The 24,388-nt window shown below is 43.0% G+C and overlaps 3 protein-coding genes across 4 annotated transcripts in view; 2 read left to right on the top strand and 1 right to left on the bottom strand.

Moving 5' to 3' along the window:
* Positions 1-10,991, top strand: part of Ctnnal1 (catenin alpha like 1) — a 47,855-nt gene extending 36,864 nt beyond the window's left edge. For both annotated transcript variants that reach the window (XM_050164252.1, XM_050164258.1), the window contains exons 12-19: positions 333-370; positions 4,522-4,563; positions 4,639-4,793; positions 6,125-6,173; positions 8,082-8,138; positions 8,733-8,846; positions 9,394-9,477; positions 9,587-10,991. In XM_050164252.1, the coding sequence (XP_050020209.1) occupies positions 333-370; positions 4,522-4,563; positions 4,639-4,793; positions 6,125-6,173; positions 8,082-8,138; positions 8,733-8,846; positions 9,394-9,477; positions 9,587-9,646 (599 nt within the window). In that variant the 3' untranslated portion in view covers positions 9,647-10,991. The remainder of the gene's footprint in view (positions 1-332; positions 371-4,521; positions 4,564-4,638; positions 4,794-6,124; positions 6,174-8,081; positions 8,139-8,732; positions 8,847-9,393; positions 9,478-9,586) is intronic.
* Positions 10,992-11,543: 552 nt separating this feature from the next.
* Positions 11,544-20,808, bottom strand: Abitram (actin binding transcription modulator). Its single transcript, XM_050164281.1, has 5 exons — positions 20,475-20,808; positions 19,149-19,200; positions 16,790-16,919; positions 15,109-15,255; positions 11,544-15,029 (listed from the first exon to the last, which is right to left on the bottom strand). Exons 1-5 carry the CDS (start codon positions 20,587-20,589, stop codon positions 14,895-14,897), a joined length of 579 nt encoding a protein of 192 aa, XP_050020238.1. The 5' UTR covers positions 20,590-20,808; the 3' UTR covers positions 11,544-14,894.
* A 91-nt stretch (positions 20,809-20,899) lies between these two features.
* The window catches only part of Elp1 (elongator acetyltransferase complex subunit 1), a 53,221-nt gene continuing 49,732 nt past the window's right edge, over positions 20,900-24,388 (top strand). Inside the window, exon 1 of the mRNA XM_050164241.1 lies at positions 20,900-21,050. The gene's annotated coding sequence lies outside the window, so the exon portion shown is untranslated. The remainder of the gene's footprint in view (positions 21,051-24,388) is intronic.

Here is a 24,388-nt window from a genome sequence, read left to right on the forward strand (position 1 = left end):
GATGAGAGGATTCTGGTTTTGGGAGCAGCAGGTGGGTATAAGGTTCTCTGTGAGTGAGGCTGCCAGGAAATGGAAGTCGGTGCCAATGACACCTTCTGCTTTCCCTTTTCCCTTTACTTGGGGGTGAGCTCTGGCATTGTAGGTGCCTTAAATATGCAGGAGTTGACAGTCTTCATGTTTGCAAGCCCAGTCATGCTGTCATATCTGAATCACGTTTAATCAACAGTCTGGATTATCACAACTAATGTGACATATTTGTTATTTGAAAAGCTAAATGTGAAAAAATAAAACTATAGTAGAGTAAGTTTTTAAGTGATGTATGTTATTTGTAGGAGAGAAGTACGACCATCTTTCGCTTCCAAAGCCCATGGTAAGTACAGGAGCCCTGCGTGCTTCAGTTTCATCTGTGCTCTCTTTGCCTATTGCTAGTCACCTCCCTCAGCAGCAGGGGCAAGTGGACAGTGAACGTCCACTACGCAGTTACTGCTCTGGGAGCAGCCTACATGTGGCCCCTATCGTAATATTTGTGTTTGGCTTTGGGAGTTGAGAGAATAAAGGAATCCAAGAGGGAAGTAGCTTTCTGTTCATATCTTTGGCTTAGTTTGCAAAGTAATGTAGGAATTATTTTCTGTATATGAAGACATTTGTTGCCACATTTGGTAGTGCACATCTTTAATCCCAGAATTTGGGAGGCAGAGGCAGGCAGGTCTGTGTGAGGTAGAGGACAGCCTGGTCTATACACTGAGTTCCTGGGCTACATCGGAGACATATCTCAAAATAATAATGTTTATACGCTTTCTACTTGGGCAAAAATATGCCCATGGGAAAGAAAATAAAGAGGAGGGGGGAGGACCTTGGACTTTCCACAGGGCAGGGAACCCTGACTGCTCTTTGGACTAGAGAGGGAGGGGGAGAGGAGTAGGGGGAGGGGAAGAAGGGTGGGAGGAGGGAGAGGGAAATGGGAGGCTGGGAGGAGGCGGAAACTTTTTTTTTCCTTTTCTCAATAAAAAAATTTGAAAAAAAAGAAAATAAAGAGGAATAAGTTAGCTGTACAGTGGTCCTAAGATCCTTTTCAGGAATTAAAATTTCTATCTTTTGGCTGATAGCCTTTTAGCATCATGTTACCCATGTAACATTTTGGTGAACTCTGCGATTCATTTCTAAATAACATGACATCTATAATTGTGAACATAATGCAAAATATTTAGAAAACATAGACTATGGAAAAATATCGGTTATCATGAGGCCTAGTCTTTTGAAGCAATCAAGTGCCCTTATAGCCAAACTTCAGAAGCGGGGCGGGGGGGAGGGGGACAACAAACAGTGAAACCAGCCTGCAGAAGCAGCCTCTGAGTGAGAAGACATCATGGTGGCAGATGAGAAAGCAAAAGACGTGAGCATGAAGTTAGAACCATGTCCCCAGTCATAAAGAAAGGAGAACTGTGGTGTCTAATACACACAGCAGGTCAAAACAGACAAATGTAACCAGCCATCAGATGCCCCTTGGTCAGTTCCTGCCCAGGTGATCCCTGGGCACTGATGGGAACGATGCTGAATGGTGAACCACACAGGTGAGGAGCTGAGAGATACCCTGATTGCTGTGTGTTTCTGTTGCCTAGAACTGTCTGACCCAAATTGGATAATCAAAACATTAATTGGGTGAATCACTGCATCAGTGAAAAAGACAGGATGGTCTTCAGACACATCCCTAATTAAAAATTTAGGTGGCTATGCAAAGAAAAAGCAATTTTTGAAGTTGATTTTATATCATATTTCACTCCCAGCATGTCCCAAACATTATCAGTTTATTGCTCAACATGGAACTGTGGAAAACTTTCTAGCCTCTTTGTTGTCTTAAATCTTTAGAATCTGGAGTGTATTTTACACATATACCGCACCTAATTCAGGCTGGCAGGGTAACAGCTGCTACATTAGATAGTCCGTATTTAACCTTGCATAAAAAGAAAATGAAGAGAGGGGAGAATTTCTTAACTATTAATAGTAACAGAGTGATGAACACATGGTGTCAGAAGATAGTAGGGACAGTTTATAAGACTTGCATGTCTGGGGATAGCAATAGCATAGGAACAGTAATAGCAGCGGGAATGACTGGTGTGGATGCCAAGCTGGATCCTCAGTTTCTGACAGGAGCAAGTCTGGTTCTCTGTACCCATGTGGGGTGCTCACACCCCCCTGAAACTGAAGCCTAACAGTATCACACACCCTTTTCTGGGCACTCATTTGTGCGTGCACATGTGTGCACACGCCCCCCCCCCCCCACGCACACTCATCATGGGTCAGTGCTGAAATACTTTTGTAAACTGAGAAGAAGTAGAAGGAAAATCAAATACAAAACTGCAGAATCACTTTGTGAATTTTTGGAAACTGTTTTTTCTGTGCCTTAATTTATCATCAACACAGTCTGGAAGTATGTTTTATCTAATTTTCCTTTCTGACCCACCTGACTCCAGTAGATGACAATAGTTAATATCCCGCTGTATTAATCAAATGAAGACATGTTGATTGTCTTAAGTGCTGTATGTTGGGGCTTCTACGAAATAGTCTAGGGTAATCAAAGACACACAGCTGGGCCAGAGAGTGCACACCTAGAACCCTAGCACTGGGAAGCCTGAGGATCAGGTGTTCGATATCAGCCTGGGCTGTAAGACAGATTCTCAAAGCAAAACAAAACAAACAAACAAAAGACAAAAGCAGCAACAACGAAATAGGAAAAGCTAGAGTTCACACTGTTGCTCACTGAGAAAGCACTTGCTGCCCATGACCAGGCCCCGGGCTCCATCCCCAGAGCTGAGGGAAATGGCAGAAAAAACAACTCAGACCCTAACGGGTTGAATGAAAGGGAGATTTTATGGAACTTAGTAGGTTCCACCCCCACCCAATCTTTAGTAATGTTGTTTCAAAATACAAACCATTTCCTTAGTTGAATGTAGCACAGCTAACTCTAATTTTAAGAAAATTTTAGCTCCTCTTTTGGAGAGCAAACTTCTGAGTCTAATGCTATTTATGTTTAAAAGTCTTCAGCTTTGTGTAACAAACTGCACTTCCCAATAGTGTCCACTAGGTGACAGGCTTGATTACATTTTTATTTGTTCATTTTTTACACTTATTTTTCTGGGTGGGGTTGGGTTGGTGTGAGCATGTGCCTTGGTAGGTGTGTGCAGGCCCAAAGACAGTGTGAAGGAGTCGGTTTTCCCTTTCCACTGTGTGGGTCTTTGGGACCAGACTTAGGTTGTCAGGTCAGGCAGCAACAAGGGCTTCTGCCCACTGAACTGTGATGCTGGCCCTATGGCCACATTTTAAAGATAGTTTGAGCTGGGCGGTGGTGGTGCATGCCTTTAATCCCAGCACTCGGGAGACAGAGGCAGGTGGATCTCTGGGATCTCTGTGAGTTCGAGGCCAGCCTGGTCTATCTACAAGAGCTAGTTTCAGGACAGGCTCCTTAAGCTACAGAGAACCCCTGACTCAAAAAATAAATAAATGAATAAATAAGTAAGAAATAAATAAATAAATAAATAAATAAGAATGTGCTCAGAAGATACACCCAGGAAGTCTTGGTGTTCTTGCCATAAAATTATTTTAAAAAGATGGTTTGTTTACCTTTTCTGCAATTCCCATTACTAAATTGAGGGGTATTTGTATATATACTTGAAAAGTTTGGTGATGAGAGCTGGGGAGATGGTTCAGTAAATACAGTGGCTGGTGTTATACAGCACCTGAGTTCAATTTCTAGTATCTGTATTACATAAGATCTGTACCTTCTTCTAGCCTCCAATGGCACCTGACATGCACACGGTGCACATACAGTCATGCAAGCAGAACACCCATAAGCATAAAATAAGTCAAAAAATTAAAAGTTTTGATCTTTTTCTTATGCTAGATAGGCACATGAATATCTACTTGACTGTATTTCACATCTGGCATATATATATATATATATATACATTGTGAGTATCTGTGCTTGGGTGCATGCGTGTGTGTGTGTGTGGGTTCAGGATTAACAGCTTTGCTGGCAGTGAGACGAGGGTGTTGGAATTCAGAGAGTGGAAGGCATTTGATTATAGTCATAACCAGTAGGAAAGTACTTGCAGAACCTTTAGTCATTAATTTTAATAGACATTCCACCATAATCATTCAAATGTTACAATATTTTTATTATAACAGAGAGGCCAGGGAGCTTTGGGGGCACTGTCAGTGGACTCTGAGGATATTTTAGGTGTTGTCTTGAGGCCCTAAAGACCTTGTGGAAAGAGGGGGGCAACTAGCGGCACAGAAAACGGACTGCCGGACACGCTCGCCTTCTCCCCGGTCCCGAATTCCCAACTGCTGATTTTCCCCAAGCAGAAGTCACCTAGTAGAATATTACAAGCGTAGTTAACTGCAGTTTAACTACCTGCTGGGTATGGTCAAGTTAGGGTCCCTCACAAGTTTGTATGTTTTCTGTTACTGCCATCTTTCCTCACAACTAAATACTAATATTTTCTAATCTTTTTATTGTCACAGAAGAACAACGCAAACATGAAATCCTTAAAGCCTGATTCAGAGGTAAGCTCTTTGGTTGTTTTAATTGACTGTAAGACTCCATCAGTACGACAGACCTGTGACTGAATGTGTTTGCAGGAGCAAGCCAAGATAGCAAAGCTGGGGCTGAAACTCGCTTTGCTCACCTCCGATGCTGACTGTGAGCTTGAGAAGTGGGAGGATCAAGAGAACGAGATCGTTCGATACGGCCGGAACATGTCCAGGATGGCCTATTCTCTGTATTTATTTACTAGGTAATGCAGTGACATTTTGATTTGTTTATTTACATCTTTGTGTATTCAGGTACTTTTGAGACAGGGTCTCACACTACAGCCCGGGCTGGCCTGCAACTTGCCATAATCTTCCTGTCTAAGGCTCCTGAGTCCTGGGACTATAGGCATGAACCACGAATAACTAAATCTTTTAAAACGTGAGCATAGATTGGGGAGTGTGAGGGACAACTCCATGGAGGGACAGAAGCTAGCTGCAGCTCTGCGGGCTGGGACAACAGAATTCCTGTAGTGCACGAGTGTATAATGCCCTGTCACTTAGGCACATCTCCATAATAGAATGATCTCCCTGGGGTCAGAGCACAGGCTGTACTTTACTGCAGTGTCTGCGTGTTTCCTCCATCATCTCATCCATTGCCCTTAGGCCTCGCACTTTACCCACCTCATTTAGGTACCCCTTGCAAGCCCACTTCCTAGCCTTCAGCCTGGAGGAAGGAGATTTATAGTTTTCCTGGGCATGCTTCTAGCCCTTCCTCAGGTTATGGCTTAAAATCATTGTAATCATTTATACAATGTATTAATGATTATTTCTACATAACAATTCCTATTTCTTAATAAACATTGAAGGTATTCTAGTAATTTTCAATGCTTTATCAAAATTGTCAGTTCTTTATAACTTTGGATACGATTTTGTGTCATGGCTCCAGTTGGCTCTTGGCATTCAGCAGAGACCAGGAAGGACTTCCTGCATGCATGGCTGTTAGTGCAGGTGTTGCTGCAGGAGGGGGCATCCTCTGATTTGTGCTGAGACCACCACCCTCTAACGCATTCTGCTGCAATCTGCCTTTCCTTTTTCCAGAGTTCTTCATTCTCGGTAGCTTTTTAACTCCTAAATAAAACTGGCCAACACAATTGTATGATGATTCTTTTTTTACATTTAGAACTGGGATTTTATATATGCCTCATTGAAGGTGCAGCGAGTTCTGGCCAGGGCTGAAATCTGAATTGAGGTCTGACTGACCTTGGGTCTGCTCTTTTGGTTGCATAAGGAATGCATTTTGGTTGAGACACGTTATCAGAATTCATATATTTATTTATGAAAGCAAAATGAAAAGGACAAAGCGCACTAATAAACTGGCCAGTTTTAGTTTTCTTAGCATTATGAAATTAACATATATAATTTTAACTTAGGAAGTAATAATTATTTTAAGGAAAACATCACAATATTATCAGTGTGTTCACGTTATCCTTGATAAATTTGAGTTCTGCTAATATACAGAATGCTCTAAAACGTAAGTGTTACATAAGCCAACATCCAGGTAATATTATCCTCTTAATAACTCCTTCTATTGTAGAGGAGAGGGGCCACTGAAGACATCGCAGGACTTAGTGCACTTCCTAGAGGTATGTTTTATCTTCACAAGTACCCAGAGTGATAAGACCATGTAGAATAAAACCAGAAAGGTGAGGGGGTAGTTGGGAAGACTTCTCTAAGACAGCCTTTGGGTAGGGGTGTTATCAAAGAGGGGAGGTTGGAAATGTATGTGGGATGAGAACAGTTCAGAGGCAGAACAGGTACAATGGCCGTGACACTAGATGCACTGAAGACTCGGGAGACCATGTAGATGAAGGACTGAGGCACAGTGCAGGGGTGGCCAAGGCATCTCTGTAGAGCTGTGATGTTCTTTTCTTTCAAGTGTGATGCTAGTGAACCTGCTCAGAGTTGAGAAGCTGTTGCAGGATAGAATGTCTAAAAGGGTTTGGACTCAACCCAATGCAGATGTTGGCTGAGGTGGGGAGCACCAAGGGAGAACATCAGATCTAGAGAGTGGAAGTCAAGCATCAGTCTGAATGCCAAGGCTGATATTAGGACTGACAGAGTTTTGGAAGCACCAAGAGGCTGTAAGGTGCTTTTACACCCGTGATGTTCAGACAGACAGACAGACACAGAAGAGAAGCTGTGAGAGCTGAGAATGTGGAACAATGAGGGATGAGGAGAAGTGAATCATTGGGGGCCAGCAAGGAAGCCTGCTGGTTCCCCTTTCAGGGCTCGGGGAAAATGCAAAGGACTGTTCCCCCTCGGGTCATGTTATCCAGCAACCACCAGGTATCAAGCTTGTGACTAGGAGGTCAAAGTTCACTCTCTCTGTCCACATTCTTTATCTAGCTTACTATCAGGACTCCTTTTCTTTCTAAATCATTCGGATATGTGCCTTATTACTGTTGGTCTCCAGGTACATTCATTTTCATTCCTCACGGCTGTGGTAGTATTTTTAAAAGATTATTATTGTTCGTGTGTATTTCATGGGTATGCACATGCAAGTGTGTGAATGCCACTGTGCAAGTGTCTTCAGAAGGCCAGAAGAGGGTGTCAGATTCCCTGGAGCTGAAATTACAGGTGGTTGTGGGTTGCTCGGTGCTAGGAACTGAATTTGGGTCCTCTTGCCAGTGAGCCATCTCTGCAGCCCCTGCGGTGGGGTTTTACAGTATCTTATGTGTTTTGCTTTTAATGTGTCCTGACTGTTCCTCGAACTTATCTGGCCTGGGTTTCACTCCTCTCCATAGTTTTGTTCACTTAATTGTAAAATGCAAGGTGAACAGACAAAAATCTGAAAATTACCATAAAATGTTAACCGCCTGGATTGCCTCTCAGATAGCTATGTGGAATGTGTCTGGTTTTAACCTGACCTCATTCCCCAGGACTCCTGACTCTTATACTTGAGGATTCAAAAAGTAATGTATTATTTTTGATAATTTTATACATGAATTTACATTTTGATCTTATTCTTCCCCTGCCTCTCCCTCAGGAACTCCTTTCCTTCCCCTCAGGCCACACCCCCTACTCTCACGTCTCTCCTCTCTTTTAATGACCCATTGTTTAATTGGGGTTGTTGGCACGTGTGCAGGAAAGAGGTTATTTTACTGAATCATGGGCAAGTTACCAGTGGTTACATCCTGAAGAAAAATGACTCCACTTCCTAACTGGAGATCTCAAGAAATGAGCCAGGGATCCCTTCAGAAAGGAATAGATAATTTGTGTGGCTGTGGGTTGCAGGTCCGTGTGGCTTTGCAGAATAACTGGATGTCTTTAGGTACAAAGGAGGCTCTATGGGGATTTTGTCTTTGGTCTGGGAAAATTTCTGATTCCAGCTAAACCCTTGTGTTTCCTGGGGTACAATGAAAAACGTTATAAGTTCTGGGGCTGATTCTTAATGTCTGGGTTAGTTTTCAACTCTGTGAAATAATTGAGAATATTTGTTTACCATCCAGAAGACATTGATCCAAAACAGTGCTGTTTTCCCTCTCTCCCAGGTTTTTGCTGCAGAGGGATTAAAACTTACATCAAATGTACAGACATTTTCAAAACAGGTAATACATGTCTACCTGTCCAGAGCTAGTGGTTTCACACACCCACACTGGAAGCATATTACTAACACATAAAGGTACATAAGCTATAGGCTAGGCGCAAATCCAGTGAACATTTTGTTCTGTTCTGTTGTTTCTTTTACTCTGTTGTATTGTGTACATTTTTGTGGGGATGGATCTGACCAGTGGAAGACTTGTCTAGTATGCACAAAGTCCTGGGTTCTGTCTACAGGATCACTAAAGAGAAAGCATACCAAATATTCATGGTTTGTGGAAACTATACATTACTATCAAGCAAGCACTGTTTCATGATTTTGTTAATGACATTCTATGAGATTTGAGTTATTTCTTGTTTTTATATTAAAAAAAAAAACGAACACTAAGGGAAAAAAAGAGATATGGGCTGGGGTGGTGTAACACTCAGGAGACCAAGACAGGTGGGTCTCTCTGCATTTAAAGCCAGCCTGTTATACACAGTGAGTACCAGGTCAGCCAGGGCTATGTGTGATATACTATCTAAAAGGGGGGAAAAAAAAATAAAAGCATAAATGATGGAGTTTTGTTGGGGTTGCAATAACTCCTTAAATTATGTTTCAGCTAAAAGATGATGACAAACTCATGCTTCTCCTGGAAATCAACAAGCTCATTCCTCTTTGCCACCAGCTGCAGACAATGACGAAGACATCTCTGCAGAACAGAGTGATCCTGAAGGTAAGGCGAGGGCGGGGACTTGGGGAAACACTGGAGAGAAGTTCACAAGTCTCTCCGTCAGGTTAGCTCCAGCCTCTGTGCTAAAGGGCACAGAAAGTCTGTTTCCTGCTCGTCTGAGAGCAGCTGCTCTGACAGGCAATCACAAGGTAGATTCCAGGCTGCAGACGAGTTCCTAGTACTGCTCCCAGCTGCCTTCACTGTCTTTATCTCTGCCATAAATGCCTTGGAGTGAGGCGCCTGCCATTTACTGGAGGAGTCTGGGGGAGTATAAAGAATCACCAAATAGGGGATGCTCTCTCAGTGTGTGGCGTGTTTTGAGAAGATCATGCATAGCCTGAAGTAGAGCCGTGGCTCTTCCACCATCTTTCCTGGGTTCCATGAAACAGGCGTGAGCCCAGGCAGTCAGTGCCACCCATGTTCTGGAGCCGCAGGTCACCTCTGGTAGCCTAATCTATATCTTTCAAGATCTCTTAGATTTCCATGACAGAGAAACTTCACCACTGTAAAACCAAATAGATAGCATTTTTGCAATGCTTTGCTGCCATAGGTTGACAAGTGTATTACAAAGATAAGATCCATGATGGCTCTTGTGGTCCAGCTCCTGTCGCTCTGCTATAAGCTACTGAAGAAGGTGAGATGGTTTTTCTGTATTCAACTTCTTCTAACTTAGTGCACGAGCCACTTTGCAGACTGCGGAGCAGAGCAGAGCAGAAGCTAATTGTCTTAACTCTTCCCTCTAGGTGGAAAATACCAGGTGGGCCTCAGCAGCAAATAAAGATACCATGGATGGTAAAACTTGAGCAGCCTGTAGTTCGTCTCTGGAAAGTCATGCAGCACAGCCGACCTTTTTACAAAGCAAATGATCCTTTGTCTTTTCGGAAATTCTTCAGTTTTTTAAAGAGAATGCTGAAACCTTTCTTTTTTTCTGATCTCCGATTAGAAAGCTTACCAACAGTCATTGCTGTGGGAGGACTAAGAGTCTAAAGGCAGCGCCAGTTTAAAGTAGACATTGTGTTCAGGATGTTCCTCAGCACACACCAAATATCCCAGCGCTCTTAATGCCAGCGGAATCCCAAAGATGCAAGCGTGAATGTACATCCCCTTTGGCAGCCTTAACTGCTCTATGTAAGCTGATTATCTGCAACACTAATATCAGCAGAAAATATACAGTGTCCTGGTTGAATGCAGGCCTGTGGACTCTCCTTCCATTCTTGTTGAAGCAGGGTAAGGGTCCCTCAAGTGCCCGGTCACATCCCTGCTTAGCACTGTTGCTTCTAACAAGCACCTCACTGGGTAAGGTCATTATTACAACTGTCCTAGTCCTGCTTTGAAAGGAAAACAACAGAAGTCACTCCAAAGAATCCTGGAGCAACTCCAGAAGAGGAATGGCTTTTTATTCTAGTTGCGGTATGCATAGCTGACCACACAGTCCTGGATAGTGGATGGAATCCTAAGTATTTCTTACTGGTTTAAAAATAGTTTTGAACTATCTTCAGTATTGATGGAATGACAGGTGCAGAAGACATCAGAACCAAGAGGCTGTTTAAATTCCAGAAACCTAAGCACTGTGTTTTTATTAAAGTGGCATTAGAATGTTCATTTTCAGTTTTTTTAACTCTAGGGTTTAAACCTTCTCTTGGGCTGGTAGCCTGTCTGCCTTGTAAGCTGCGAGTAAAGCAAGAATAAGACCGCGCAGGTCACTCAGCTGATCTGCTGCGTTTCCGAGTATCAGAACAAGGGCCGTGGGAAGGAGCATGCGCATTCTGCATGTGCTGAACAGAACTCTCATCTCTTTCGCTACAACCACAGGTATTAACACAGCGTTTTCCCCAAAGCACTGGAATAATCTTGTACCCGACTGTTATGGGAAATGATTGAATGGAGCCATCTCCTATGAAGTAGTCAGGATTGTTACCAACTCACACGAGCGGAAATTCTGTGACTTCTTTTTCAACTGAGAAGCTGGATGCTAACTTCACTGGATTCTAAGTGTAAACATCTTAGTAATAGAGCAGTGCCCTCAATAAGACCGTTAAGGATCATCAGGTATGTGGTAACAATGTCATGGTCAACAAAATAGGGATTATTAATTAGTATTAAACATGATAATGTACACTTCAATAAAAATTATGTTCAATAACTGAATTTGTACCAACTGGTTTAATTTTGATCCATCAACCAAATTGGGGCAGGGGCATACTGATGAGTAATCAAATTAAAAGTGCCCCTGCAACCTGTACTATTTTATGTGTCTGCATTTTAAAGTACTTCTAGCATGGTCTTTAGCCTGTGAAACAAAACGTTCTTTTAACTTGCAATAAAACTACTGAAGAAAGGTACAACTTGTTAAACAGATATGGACTCTTGCAGCATGAGTCTTGAGATTCCCTCTGCACTCAAAGTGAGGACCTGCTGCTGTGTGTTTAATTTTCACCCCATTGCAACCTCTGTAGACATCAACTCATAGCATTTGTCAAGTCTGATGGTGCAAGTAAGGGACAGTCATGCTGACACTCGGGTTATAAGAAGTTTGCCTTATAAACCAAAAACCTTTTTAAAAAGTTTCCCTTACACATATTTATAAAATATACCTTTACACACTGAAAATAAAATTCAAGATGCCTGGGCAGGGGAGGTTGAAGAAATAGGGTAACGTGATGTCAACAGCACAAAAGGACAGAACTTACAAATCAAGTGTTCATGTAGAAAACAATTTTATTTAAAATCCCAATCCCCTCCCAGTTACAGGGAGCTTCTTCTTTCTTCTCAATAAACTCTGCTTGCTTGCACTTAAAATAATTAAAAACGGGGAAATGACAGACACGTACTATATGTTGCAGCTCTTAACAACAAAACTTCACGATTTAAGGTCTTTTTAAATTTAGTGTAAAAGTCTAATCTAAAACCAGAACTTCATAGCTGGTTTTTTCTAACTTACATAATGTAAAAACCTTGTTCTGTTCTAAGAACAGAACAGACTGGAAAACCTTGATTGCTACAAATTAGCTGTCAGTAAAATGTGCACGATGAGTCACTACAATGCATTGGCAGCAGCCAGCTTAACAATCAGCACACTTCTTCCGTCTGCTAGAAGAGCCCTTGTACATTTGCAGAGCTTTCCATGCAGAGAAGGCAGACTCCACACTCCTGTCTCCCCAGCAACTAGAGGGCAATGTCACAGCAGAAGGGGCGAGGCTGGGCCTTTTCCATTGCACAAGCAGATTTGGGAAAGGTAGACAATTAATTTTGTTTTTCCAAAGTATTAAATTGTTAAAAAAAAAATAAGGCAAGAGGCTGGAGAAATGGCTTAGACGTCAATAGCACTGGGTGCTCTTCCAGAGGACCTGGGTTCACTTCCCAACTCCTACATGGGGAGGCTCACAACCACCTGGAACTCCAGTTCCAAGGAGGCCGATGTCTTCTTTGGCACCTACAGGTGTTGCGTAAATGTAACATACATGTATACAAGGGGAAACACATAAAAAAGAAACACATTTCTTATAGACATAAAAACTGTTGAAAATATTTCTCAAGAGCTTGTTTTTCAGTCAGGAAAATATTCCTTATTTGACATTTGTCAGAGAAACAAGTTTAACAGAGTAATGCTGGGGAAATGGCTCAGTCGGGGAAATGCTTGCCTCCTGTTGTAGGTTAACAGAGAAAAGTCCCCCATGGTTCATGTATTAGAAACACTTGGTACCTAGCTGGTGGCACTTTTGAATGTTAAGACTTGCCAGATGAAGCCTGTCACTGGGGGCAGACTTTGAGTGTCTAGCCTCGATCCAGTTCCCCTTCACTGTGTGCCTCCAGGGAGTGGTGGTCTGATCTCAGCCTGCACTCGCAGCCATGGACACCTAACTCCCTGGAACTACAAGCCCAACAAAACCCTCTTAAGTTGTTTTGGTCACATGGTGTTTTAACACAGCAACAGATAGGTAACTAAATAGACGTTGGTACTCAGAACTGAGGTTGCTGTGGAAACAATGTGACAGTTTCTTGGAAGAATTTGGAAGACTGAACTTTGGTTCCGGAAAAGTAGTTGAAGGCTGAGAGCACTGTGAAACAAGACTTCCTGTTTGGAACCTGGGAAACTAGTGCTGCAGATAATGTAGACAGGACAGGCCTGGCTTCTATGCTTCAGAGAAAAACAATGTCTTCATTAGCAAATTGGCTTGAGGCCATTTATGTGACCCTTCGACAAAGAATCTGGCTACTTTTTACCCAAGTCCTGAGAACAGACAAGAAGCTGAACTACAAAGTAATGGACTACTCTCTCTGGCTTTAGATATTTCTAGATAGTGTAACTCTGGCCAAGGAAAACCAGCATGTCTGGCAGAAATACAAAATGTACAGCTTGGAGAAAAAGCACAAGGAAGTCATGTTCTGGAAAAGGCTGTCATTACTAGAGATTAGTGTTATCAAGAAGTCTGCTCTAGGGCTGGAGAGATGGTTCAATGGTTAAGAGCATGGGCTGCTCTGCCAAAGGTCCTGAGTTCAATTCCTGGCAACCACATGGTGGCTTTCAACCATCTATAATGGGACATGATGCCCTCTTAGGCACACATCCAGAGAACACTCATACCTAAAAAAATACATTAAAAAAAAAAAAAAGGTCGGCTCTAAACTGGAACAATAGGACAGTTGGCCAAAGCAAGACTTCACCCAGATAAACCTCCAATTTGTTCCTAGAAAGCAAGGTAACAGAAGAGCTGCTGTGGACAAAGGGAATCAAAGCTGGCCATCTAGTTTTGAGGTATTTTCCACATGGTACTAGCTTTGGAGGCATGAAAGAATGAAAGGTTTCTGGAGTCTTCCTCCCTTCAACAACCCAAGCAACATGTGGTAGAGATGGAGTTTCTGCAAGAGGGCCATGAAGAGGCCAGTGACTGATGTTGTGGTGGGGAAACCAAAGCTCCGAGCCATCCACCAAGGGGGCTGTACACAGCAGAACCACATGTGTTGCAGGCAGCAATCCTGGAGGGGCAGCCAACCAAAGCCTTTGAAACTAAACACTTAGTGGACATGGAGCTGCAGGATTTGGTGTGTATCACGCTGGTTTTGGTCTTGCTTTGGCTCAGTATTTCCTCACTCTGCCCACCAGTCCTTTTTGGAATGGGAATGGATATTCTGTGCCCTTGTATGGTGGAAGCATGTAACTGGTTTTTTGATTTACAGGGGGACATAAGAGATTGCACTGAGTCTTAGAAGGGACTTTGAACTTCAGAATTGTAATGACTATGGGAACTTCTGATATTAAATTAGCTGCATTTTGTATGATATGACTATGGGCCTATAAAAATCATGGGAACAATGTTGTAGGTTGATAAGAAAAAAAAATAACAGCCATGGACATGTATTTGAACAGTTGGTCTTCAGTTGGTAGAACTTTTAGGACAGAAAATCTAGCTGGGGAATTACATCACCAGGGACAGTTAATAACCTCACCCTGCTTCCAGTTCACTCTCTGCTTGTTCTTGCTACTGTGCCTCCCCACTAGGATGGACATCAAGTCCTCTGGAACTACAAACCCAAATACTCTTGTGACGTTGCTTTTGGTTACAGTATTTTATCACAGCAACTGAAAAGTAATATATCATGAACACATGAAGACCTGAGTTTGGGTTTTCTGGCCCATATAAAACTTGGCCATGGTGTGTGCACCTTCCAAGACAGAAGGCAGAGGTGATGGGCATCTCCCTGAAGTTCATGAGCTAGCTGGCAAAGTTCCAAGTCAAAGAGAGACTGTCTAACAAAAGGTAAAAAAGCATCCAAAGTTGTTTTCTGACATATATATGCAAGTGAATGCACACAATTCTACCTGCCCCCACACAAAGCAAGTACCTGGGCCAGGTAGATGTAGAGCTGGACTACAAACAGGGACCAAGGCTTGGGATAGTCAGACAAAGGAGGGGAGTTAGGTAAGAGCAGGATTGGGCTGCTCCCGTGGCCGGGTGTGAGGAATGCTTCTCATGCACTTGCTCTCTCCAGGGCACTGATGGTTGGGTCCAGGGAGGGTGAGCATCCTATGCTGTCTCTCCACCTCTAGGCTCACGGCGTAGCTGTGGCATTATTCCGCTTTATCACGACCTCTTCGTACTGTTGCTGTGTCAGTAACCCTTCTGTTATGCTCTTACTTTCTTCAAATTTCGGTAACACAACTGCAATGTAGCCTTCAGTGGATGGCTGGGGACAGAGCATTTAGCTTGGTCAAATGACTGCTAACCGGCACGCAGACAAGCTATGCTTTCCCACCCTCCCCTACCTTTTCTTGGAGAAGAGACGGCTTATGAAGAATATTTTCATTCACCTCCATCAGCCGACCTCTAACACAGCTAGATATGGTATATTCTTCTCCATCGGAGCAGTATATCTTACACAGAGGTGCGAGTTCTGTTAGAAACTGTGCCCCCTGGGTAACGATGAAAAAAGCCAATTAATTGTGTATTTCCATTTCCTTTAATATACCCCTCACTATTAAAACAGTATTCTAGGCTTGGAACTGATGTTTTACAGGAAAATGACTTAAGAGCATAAAACCACTCATATACTTGAACAACCTACTATGTGCTAGGGACCATCAACATAACAACCTACTATGTGCTAGGGACCATCTTTTAATGGATAGCTTAGTTACAGGCTAAGAATGGATTTTTTTCAGTTGCAAACGAGAAATCTATATATGGCTAGGCATAAAGATTTTAAGTTACAGGATAATTCACTGCAACCAATAGTATAAAATTCAATATAACATATGGCAGCAATATCCTACAGTTTCATTAAGATCCCTGTCTTCTGTGGAGTGTGGTAGTTATACACCGTTGATCTCTCTGCAAAGAAAACAGAGCTAGGTGAATCTCTGAGTTAGAGGTCAGCCTGGTTTGTACATCAAATTCCAGGTTAGGCACAGTTACAGAGTGACCTGTCTCAAAACAAAAACTAAAAAGTATCTAAATGATCCCTATCATATATGTTAGAAATTAATAGGTAAAGGAGCTTCTTTACAGGTCAACCACTACTCTGGAAGGCAGCTGTGCTCACCACTATACCACCAATGCAGATTACTACGACTTTTTGAAGAAGGAGTGTTTTTCTTTTTTCTTTTTGGTTTTTCGAGACAGGGTTTCTCTGTGTAACTTTGATACCTGCCCTGCAACTAGCTCTGGTAGACCAGGCTAGCCTCGAACTCATAGAGATCCTCCTGCCTCTGCCTCCCGAGTGCTGGGATTAAAAGTGTGAGCCACCACCACTTGGCTAGGAGTGCTTTTCTAACTAAAAAACAAAACTAGTGGGCTGGGAGATAGCTCAGAAGTTGAGACTATTTATTTACTATCCTTGAACAGAACCCAGGTTTAATACTCAGCACCCACATGGTAGCTCACAACTACCTGTAACTTTGGTTCTAGGGGATCTGACAAGCTCCCCTTACCTCTGCAGGTTCCTGCACACACATGGCATACATACATACATACACATAAATAAAAATAAGAACAATATGTTTAAATAAACTCCACAAAACTAACTGAAGCACATGCCTTTTAACTATTAGTGCCATATTTTAATCCACTACCTGACAGCATGTATGGTCACTGTTTCAGATTCTCTGGGAGGTGGGTATATCGGGGTTGTCTTATCTATGAGCAGGTGAATGAGTGTTTCATGCACTGCCCTCTTTTTACAAACTTTTCCTATAGTGAACACAGGCCACTAGAGCCAATAGCTGGGATACCAGGTAAAGGCCTATCTTCCATCTCCTCTCTTTGGGGATAAGAATGTGGACACAGAATCTATAATGATAGACATTATACCTCCAGAACACCTTTTCTTCTTTTTTTTTTCAGGGGTGGGTGTTGTTTTTACAGAAAATACACTGAACTCCCAGAAAAAGTCTGGCTCCATTATAGCACAAATATTGGGGGGAAAATCACAGAATAATAGGAACATACCCGCTTAAATTTCCCAGACACTTTGTTCTGAAGTCTGCTACAGTTGGTACTGATCTGATAGGAGATACTTTCAATAGTTTTGCCACTTTGAAGAACGGGATGAGATCCTGCCAGTGTGATGACACATATTCTACAAGGAGAAAAGTCAATCCTTCATTGCTGCATGGCTGGAGACGCCCTGCTGTAACAGTATCTACTGAGAGACGACTGCCCAACCAGCCTTCACGCAGTCCAATCACCTCTTAGCTGTGACTGGAGGCTAAATGTAGCAGGGGGGGAGTATAATAATGGAAGAGGAGAAAATAGGGAATTTTCTTCCCAGAAAAGGAACAGTATCTTGAGTCTTTAGCTAACCCTTAAGTAGCAGAGAAGCAAGGCATGACTGTGTCCACAGGCCTCCACAGTGTGCCATCCCATAGGTCTGGCTCTTCAGTGGTTGGCACAGTAAATGACTTGCACCTGCCACTATACTCTTAAAATACCATCTCAACACTGGAGAAGACTGTTGACAGAGGTTTCTGTCCCAAAGGAACACAAGGAGGTCTACATTAATCATAAACTTGTTGACCTATTAGCTTAGGCTTCTTATTAACTTTTATACCCTACATTAACCCATAATTTTAGTCTGTTAGCCACGTGGCTTGGTACCATTTATCACCAAGGCATTCTCATCTTGCTTCCTCTGCATCTGGATGACAACTGCAAACTAAACCTTCCCTCTTCCCAGAATTCTCCTTTTCTGGTCACCCCACCTATACTTCCTGCCTGGCTAATTGGCCAATCAGCATTTTATTAAAACAATACAAGACCATTGTCCCATTGCTATCCCCCCTTTTTTCAAAACGAAAACTCTGAATCTAATCTCCTTTGTTCAGCATTTTTTCTAGACCATTATTCATAACAATTTGTAACCAACACTCTAAACAAACATAAATATCCATAATCCATATTTGGGAATGTGGGCGTAGTTTTCCAGGCTACTTCCTACTGATTGGGGGTGCTGATAATCTTATGGGGACCTAAAGAAGATTTAGAATTATGATCAAGTTTTGACTGGAGTATTCTTTGAGGCTTATCATCTCAGCCAGCAGTCTTGAGACTGTTCTGGATGTAGAACTCAGAGAAAACTGCAACAAAGGTCCCCTGAAATGCTGGATCACCTGGACCACCCGCGCCTATTGGATTCTTCAGGGGGTCTTCCTTGATCAAACCTCATTTTTTTAAACCCATAATGAATCCACAGCCTCTCACTTCCTGTGGAAACAAAAACAAAACCTCTTCTCCAAAGTAACATATCTTTTGACTAAAATTTTGAAGCATTTTTAAAATACATGTTGTATTAATCCAGAAGCATTTGTAATCAAATGTCTTTTAGCAGCTGTTGCTCCTTCCTCAGCCATCAAACCATTTAAAGACAACACAATAACATATAGAGTATCCAGACTCTGTGTATTTTTGTCTTTATGTGGCTTTATTTTAAACTCTATTTCTTTTATTTTTATTTTTAATTTTTTGAGACTAGGTTTCTCTGTGTATCTCTGGCTATTCTGGCACTCTGTACACAAGGTTGTTCTTGAACTCACAGAGATCCACCTGCTTCTGTCACCCAAGTGTTGGGATTAAAGGTGTGTGCCACCATATCCAACTACTCTCTCTCTCTCTCTCTCTCTCTCTCTCTCTCTCTCTCTCTCTCTCTCTCTCAGTTTAAGGACTTTATCCTTTCTCTTTTTCCCCATAAGCCTACATATATTCTTAAACTCTCTGTAAACCATTTAGAGGTTTTTTTTTTTTATCTGAGTCTATCTTTACTGTCTATCTCTCTTTTTCTGATCACATGAATCTTTAATTTGCTATATGGCTAGGATTAAAGCTGTGGCTTTGACGGCTGGATCCACCCCATTCCTTAGCTTTCTGAGAGGCTAGCCTCATGGGGGAGGTACTGAGCAGAGCCATGTTTATTGCCAGAACCCTATGGAGTTTCAAGATCCTTGCCACCACCAAAAAGCATGCAGTCAGCTATTCATCAACACCATTTAAGTGTTTCGTGGTGGGGCCTTTTAAAAGAGCTGCAAGGTTTTTGCAGCTAAAGCCGAGTCAGAAAATCTCTCTTAAATGAGACATGCTTGCCTCTAGCAAACAGAGCCCACCAGAGAAAATGCTGCTACCAAGAAGTCATGCTTAACTTTGTTCTTTTGTGTCTGGAATTACTTTCCAAGCCTTCTCAGCTTTTAAGTGGATTTAGCTGTCCACCTTGGCGCTATTCGTTGCCCGAATTTCCTGAATGCTCATATCCAGCCCAAGACTACATTAGGCTAACTACCAGAAGTGCTGGTAACTGAAGAATTCTTGGTTTGCTTACCGGTTGGAGTGCTGTAGTATACAGTGGTCCTCACAGGGTTTTCCTTTAACATCTAGAGGAATAAATGAGTTGCTGGTTCTTGAACTGGTATTTACTATTACCATGTGATTACCCTCTTTGGTTCATGGAGATAGTTCACTGTGAAGCTGGGCCTAATGCTGATGACAGGGAAGTAAATAAAGCTATGGAGTGTTTAAGGGGCCCAATCCAGACAGAATCATTTATGCATTGTTCAGGCAGGAAAGGTTATTAACTCCTCCATCTTGTCCCTTTAAAATGAGTATACCTATTATTTCTATTAGAGAAACAGAATAAGTACCACATTGCTTACATTGTGGTGTTGTTGGGTTGTCTTTTTTTAAAAAAAAATGATTTATTGGAGCTGGAGAGATGGCTCAGTGGTTAAGAGCACTGCCTGCTCTTCCAAAGGTCCTGAGTTCAATTCCCAGCAACCACATGGTGGCTCACAACCATCTGTAATGAGATCTGGTGCCCTCTTCTGGCCTGCAGGCATACACACAGAATATTGTATACATAATAAATAAATATTAAAAAATAATGATTTATTTACTTTTATTTTACGTGCATTGGTGCTTTTCTTGCACGTATGTCTATGTGAGGCTTTCAGAATCCCCTGGAACTGGAGTTACAGGCAGTTGGAAGCTACCAGGTGGGTGTTGGGAATTGAACGCAGGTCCTTTGGAAGAACAGGCAGTGCTCTTAACGGCTGAGCCATTCCTCCAGTCCCAAGGGTTGTCTTTAAGTTATGCAAAAACCACATTTTGGGAAAATTCAGTTGTGAGGAGGGTTGCTTATGCTAATTTTGGCCCAATCTATCTATTCGTGTGTGCATCCACCGTTTTCCTGGAATAAAAAGGCTAAAACAGAGATTGGAGAATTCCCAAACGTGGCATCGATATTTTCTGGGCACACAGAACAGGACCCCTGGAGAGCCACTTTAAAACGCCAAGTGGACAATATGAGCGGTTTCTTAACACTAGATACTGCTTCCTGAATTTCTCTTAAGGCTCTCTTCAGCATTAAGGTTTCCTCCCGCCTATCTAGGATTGAGCCCGACAGGCACACAAACACTAGGCAGCCCAATGCGGGGTTCCTTCGTTTACGTCACCGCTACCCTCTCCCCCCGCCCCACATTGCCCTGCGCTTCCGACATTGGATGCGCCTACATTAGTTCTCCAACAATACAACCCTGTGTTCTTGGTATTAGGAGGCTCAGGTTAGCGCACGGGAGCCTTACACCGGGGAGCAGGAGTCCCCGCGGCATCCCGCCTGGTAGCGCAGAGCTCACCATCATTCCACACTTACCCGCTTTATACCAGCGAGTAAAGTATCGATCCACAAGGGAGGGCGCCGCGGGTTCGGTAGCCATGGCTACCTCTGGCCCTGCCAACCCTCCCTCTCCGCTCTCGAGTTCTTCCATTCTGCGGGTCCAGACCAGAGGGAGATTACTTCCCGCGTGGTAGCGTCGTGCGCATGCGCGCACCTCGTCAGTCTCCGTTCTCTCCCCTTCCCCCCCACCCCCACCAGTCTCTGGCACTCGGGGGACAACGCCCGACTCTGGCACTAATACAACCGGGGGCCGGGGGGGCTGTAGGACAGCAGACAATAGTCGTGCACAACCCGACTAGGCTCCTGCTAGCAACAGAAGAGAGGCCCGATCGATCGGCAACGCCTACGCGGTGACGTCACGCCGCCCACGCGCCTCGCTAGTGACGCCGCGCTTGCGCCTGCGCCTGGCTTGCAAGCTGACGGGTTTCGCCCATCAGTGGTGCGAGTCTCCGTCGCCCGTGTGCTGTGGCGGATTCCTCCCAAACCCAGTGCGTCGTGAGAGCTCGGGGCCGCAGACCGAGGCGACGGCCTAGTCTTGCGAGGGCGTCTCAGGTGAGCGTTTGCGGGCGATCCCGCCCGAGCAGCTGCGCCCGGCCAGGCCCAGCAAATCCAGGACGGTCCTAGTGCAGGGGCGAGCCACGCATTTCTGCCCGTGCAGAGGCCTGGACCGCCTCTCTCGAGTGTTGGGTGCTTTCTGCACGCTTGTTTCCCCGAGGCCATCATGAAGCGCTGCGGGGCACAACTGCCGGGGCTGTGGATCCCCTCCCCCAGCTGCATGGATTCCTTGCCGCGTGTAGATAAAACCTCTATCAGGAATTTGTTAGACCATCATGGAGGCTTCAGCGCCTTGCTGCGGGTCCCTTCTCGCATCTGAGATTTTCTGTGGCGTATTGTATCCGGGGTTTCCTTAGCTGGCGTGCCTAAGCCGTGATTTCTGTGACGTGATTGCGTAGTCTTTTGTCTTCGGGGCCTAACATTTTGGCAAATTTTGATGGACGTCGCATAACGGATCGTTGGTACTGCGTAAAGGATGCGTTTGTATAATGAGAGCCGTGATGACAACCAGTGAATACCTCAGTGTGAAAGAGTGAAAAAGAGGCTATTTTAGCTTGTGGAAACAGACAGGTGACAATAAGTCTCAGGCTAGGATGAGCTGTCATTTGGTAAAAGAGTAGCAGATCCTTTGTTTTTCAGGTTGCATTTCATGTGTTTGTAATGGCCACCTTATGATAACATTAGGAGATACTGAGTTTCATGTTCAGTTTGGATTTGTTTGTTCAGTTACAGCTAGGTTTTTAGGTTTCTCTAATTTTCCTTTTAGTTAGGTGTCTAGTATGCATCCTGTTCTGAACGATTAGCCTGCAGGTGGGTAGAAGAAGAGCAAGGGGAGAAAATGGAACGCGGTCAGACTACTTGGACATGATTGGGGTTGTGTGATAGGGCCCTCAGCACATACGTGGATGGGGAAAAGTTAAATTCATGGAATCAGGGGAGCTGGAGATGGAGGTGCCAGAGGAAGGATATTAACAGCTTATGATGCTGGAAGATACTCTTTTCCTATCTTTGAAAGCATTTGGGAAAGTACAGGGCTGTGTTCCTTTGAAAATTAAAGTGAGGATTATGGGGATGAGAATTCAGAGAAGTCAGTCTGGATGCTAAAAGGATTGGGGGCATTCGGGAGATTAATGGGCTTGCCTTGCATTTCATGCCCACGGAGGCCAGAAGACGGCATGAGATCTCCTGGAACTGGAGCTATTGATGGTTGGTAACTGCTGTGTAGGTGCTGGGGATTGAATTCAAGTCCTCTGGAAGAGCGGCCAGTACTCATTGACTGTAGACAGAGACTGCTCTTTTGTTCACGGATGCCCAGACCTGAAATAATCACACAGAAACTAAATTAATTACAACATTGCTTGGCCAATAGCTTATGCATATTTCTAACTAACTCTTGCATCTTAAATTAATCCGTTTCTATTAACCTGTGTATTGCCACTAGGCTCATGGTTTACCAGTAAGGTTCTGGCTGGCAGTTGGTGTCTTTCTCCTTTAGCAGCTACATGCCGTCTCCATGACTCCACCTACTCTCTCTATATATCTCTTCCAGCCTGACTATATTCTGCCCTGCTATAGGCTGAAGCAGCTTCTTTATTAACCAATGGTAATAGAACATATTTATAGCACACAGAGAGGAATCCCACATCATCTCCCCTTTTCTGTCTAAATAAAAAGGAAGGTTTTAACTTTTAACATAGTAAAATTATATATAGCAAAACAGGTATCAAGCAAGAATTACAGTTATAATGTTTGTATCTATCTTTTATCATAACTAAGTAAAACTATAATTATAACTATTCTTCAACTCCACCAAAGACCCCAGAAGGATATAATATTACCTAAGTAACAGAAAGTGCATTGAAAGCAACTTCCAAAGTTCTAGAATTGACAGAGACATCGAGTTGCCTGAACCCACAGTTCTTTTGTATTGTTGGGGTATCCATCATCAGTCTACAGGCCCATAGTATCTGGCAGACTTTTCCATGAAGAAGGAAATTTCAAAGACAGGTCTGCCTATATTGGCAGTTTGTCAGTCACTTTCCTCTGTGTCCTGAAGAATGTATGGCAGACTCTTTCATAAAGCAGGAACCCTAAAGGACTATCTTACCTTCTTTAGGCAACTTCAGCAGTCATCTTTCTACAGGTCCTGCATATCCAGTTTATATAGCGTAACATCAAACAGTCCAGGAAAGAGCAGTGTCTTGCCCAAATAGCTAACCAGCTCCATAAGGAGCCTCTTCAATGCCCATCATCCTCTTGAAGTAGATTGGTGCTGCCAGGAGCAGATGTGTCTCATTGTCATGAAAAGTCCTAAGTTTTTAAACATTTTAAATGCCATATTCTGCTAGTCGTTGAAAGGTTTGAAGAATAACTATCCATCGGAAATATATCTCTGTACGTGTAGAAACATAACTAACATGACTTCAAAATTGACTACTATAGATGACTATTAGCCTGTATTTCTTAATTATGCATTACATTTTTAAGTGAGCTGCAAAAATACAATACCTTAATCGAGCAGAAAAATATATATAACAAAATTGACCTTAAATTTGTCTCAATAGGGCTGGAGAGATGGCTCAGCGGTTAAGAGCATTGCCTGCTCTTCCAAACGTGGTGGCTCACAACCATCTGTAATGAGGTCTGGTGTCCTCTTCTGGCCTGCAGGCATAAATGCAGACAGAATAGTGTATACATAACAAATAAATAAATAAATGGACCAAAATCTATACCAATGTATAGTTTTCATCTCTATAACATATTTCCCTTTAAATGTAAGCAAACATTTATAGTCATTTAGGGTATTTGGGCGTTGTTCTTTAGACTACTTCCTGCTGATTTGGGGTGTTGTTACTCAGGTCTTTTAAGGGGTATCCTATGTGGTAGGTCCATCTCAGCCAGCAGTCCTGAAGCTGTCATGGATGTTGGACCTTCTGGGCCATTGTTTCAGGGGGTCTTGTTTGATCAAACCATATTAGCCGGTAGGGAATCCCAAGCTTTTTATCCTCTGTGGAAACAAAAACAGAACCTCTTTTCCAAAACATATCCTTAGGCCCAAATTTTGAAGTCAAGATTCCTTTATGTTGGTTTAACTTAGCAGCCCCCAGAATCAAATCTCTCTCTGTACTTAGCTCATTCACAGTAAAAAAAAAAAAAAAAGTCAATATACATAATCCAGACTCTCTGTGTATTCCACCATTATGTGGCTTACTTTTATTACTCTATTACTTTTTCTTTTTTTAAAGATTTATTTATTATTATTTATACAGTTTTCTGTCTGTATGCTTGCTGACCGCAAGAGGGCACCAAATCTCATTACAGATGGTTGTAAGCCA

Source organism: Alexandromys fortis, unplaced genomic scaffold (assembly GCF_014885135.2).
Source record: "Alexandromys fortis isolate MF-2015 unplaced genomic scaffold, M_Fortis_MF-2015_v1.1 scaffold_18, whole genome shotgun sequence".
NCBI classification, from domain to species: Eukaryota; Metazoa; Chordata; class Mammalia; order Rodentia; family Cricetidae; genus Alexandromys; species Alexandromys fortis.

Excerpts from the sequence above, each read along its gene's own strand:
- Abitram (XM_050164281.1), bottom strand. The coding sequence starts at position 20,589 with ATGGAAGAACTCGAGAGCGGAGAGGGAGGGTTGGCAGGGCCAGAGGTA. Across the intron at positions 19,201-20,474 it reads TACTCGCTGGTATAAAGCGG|ATGTTAAAGGAAAACCCTGT; the intron begins GTAAGTGTGGAA and ends TTATTCCTCTAG. Across the intron at positions 15,030-15,108 it reads CGTCTCTTCTCCAAGAAAAG|CCATCCACTGAAGGCTACAT; the intron begins GTAGGGGAGGGT and ends CTCTGTCCCCAG.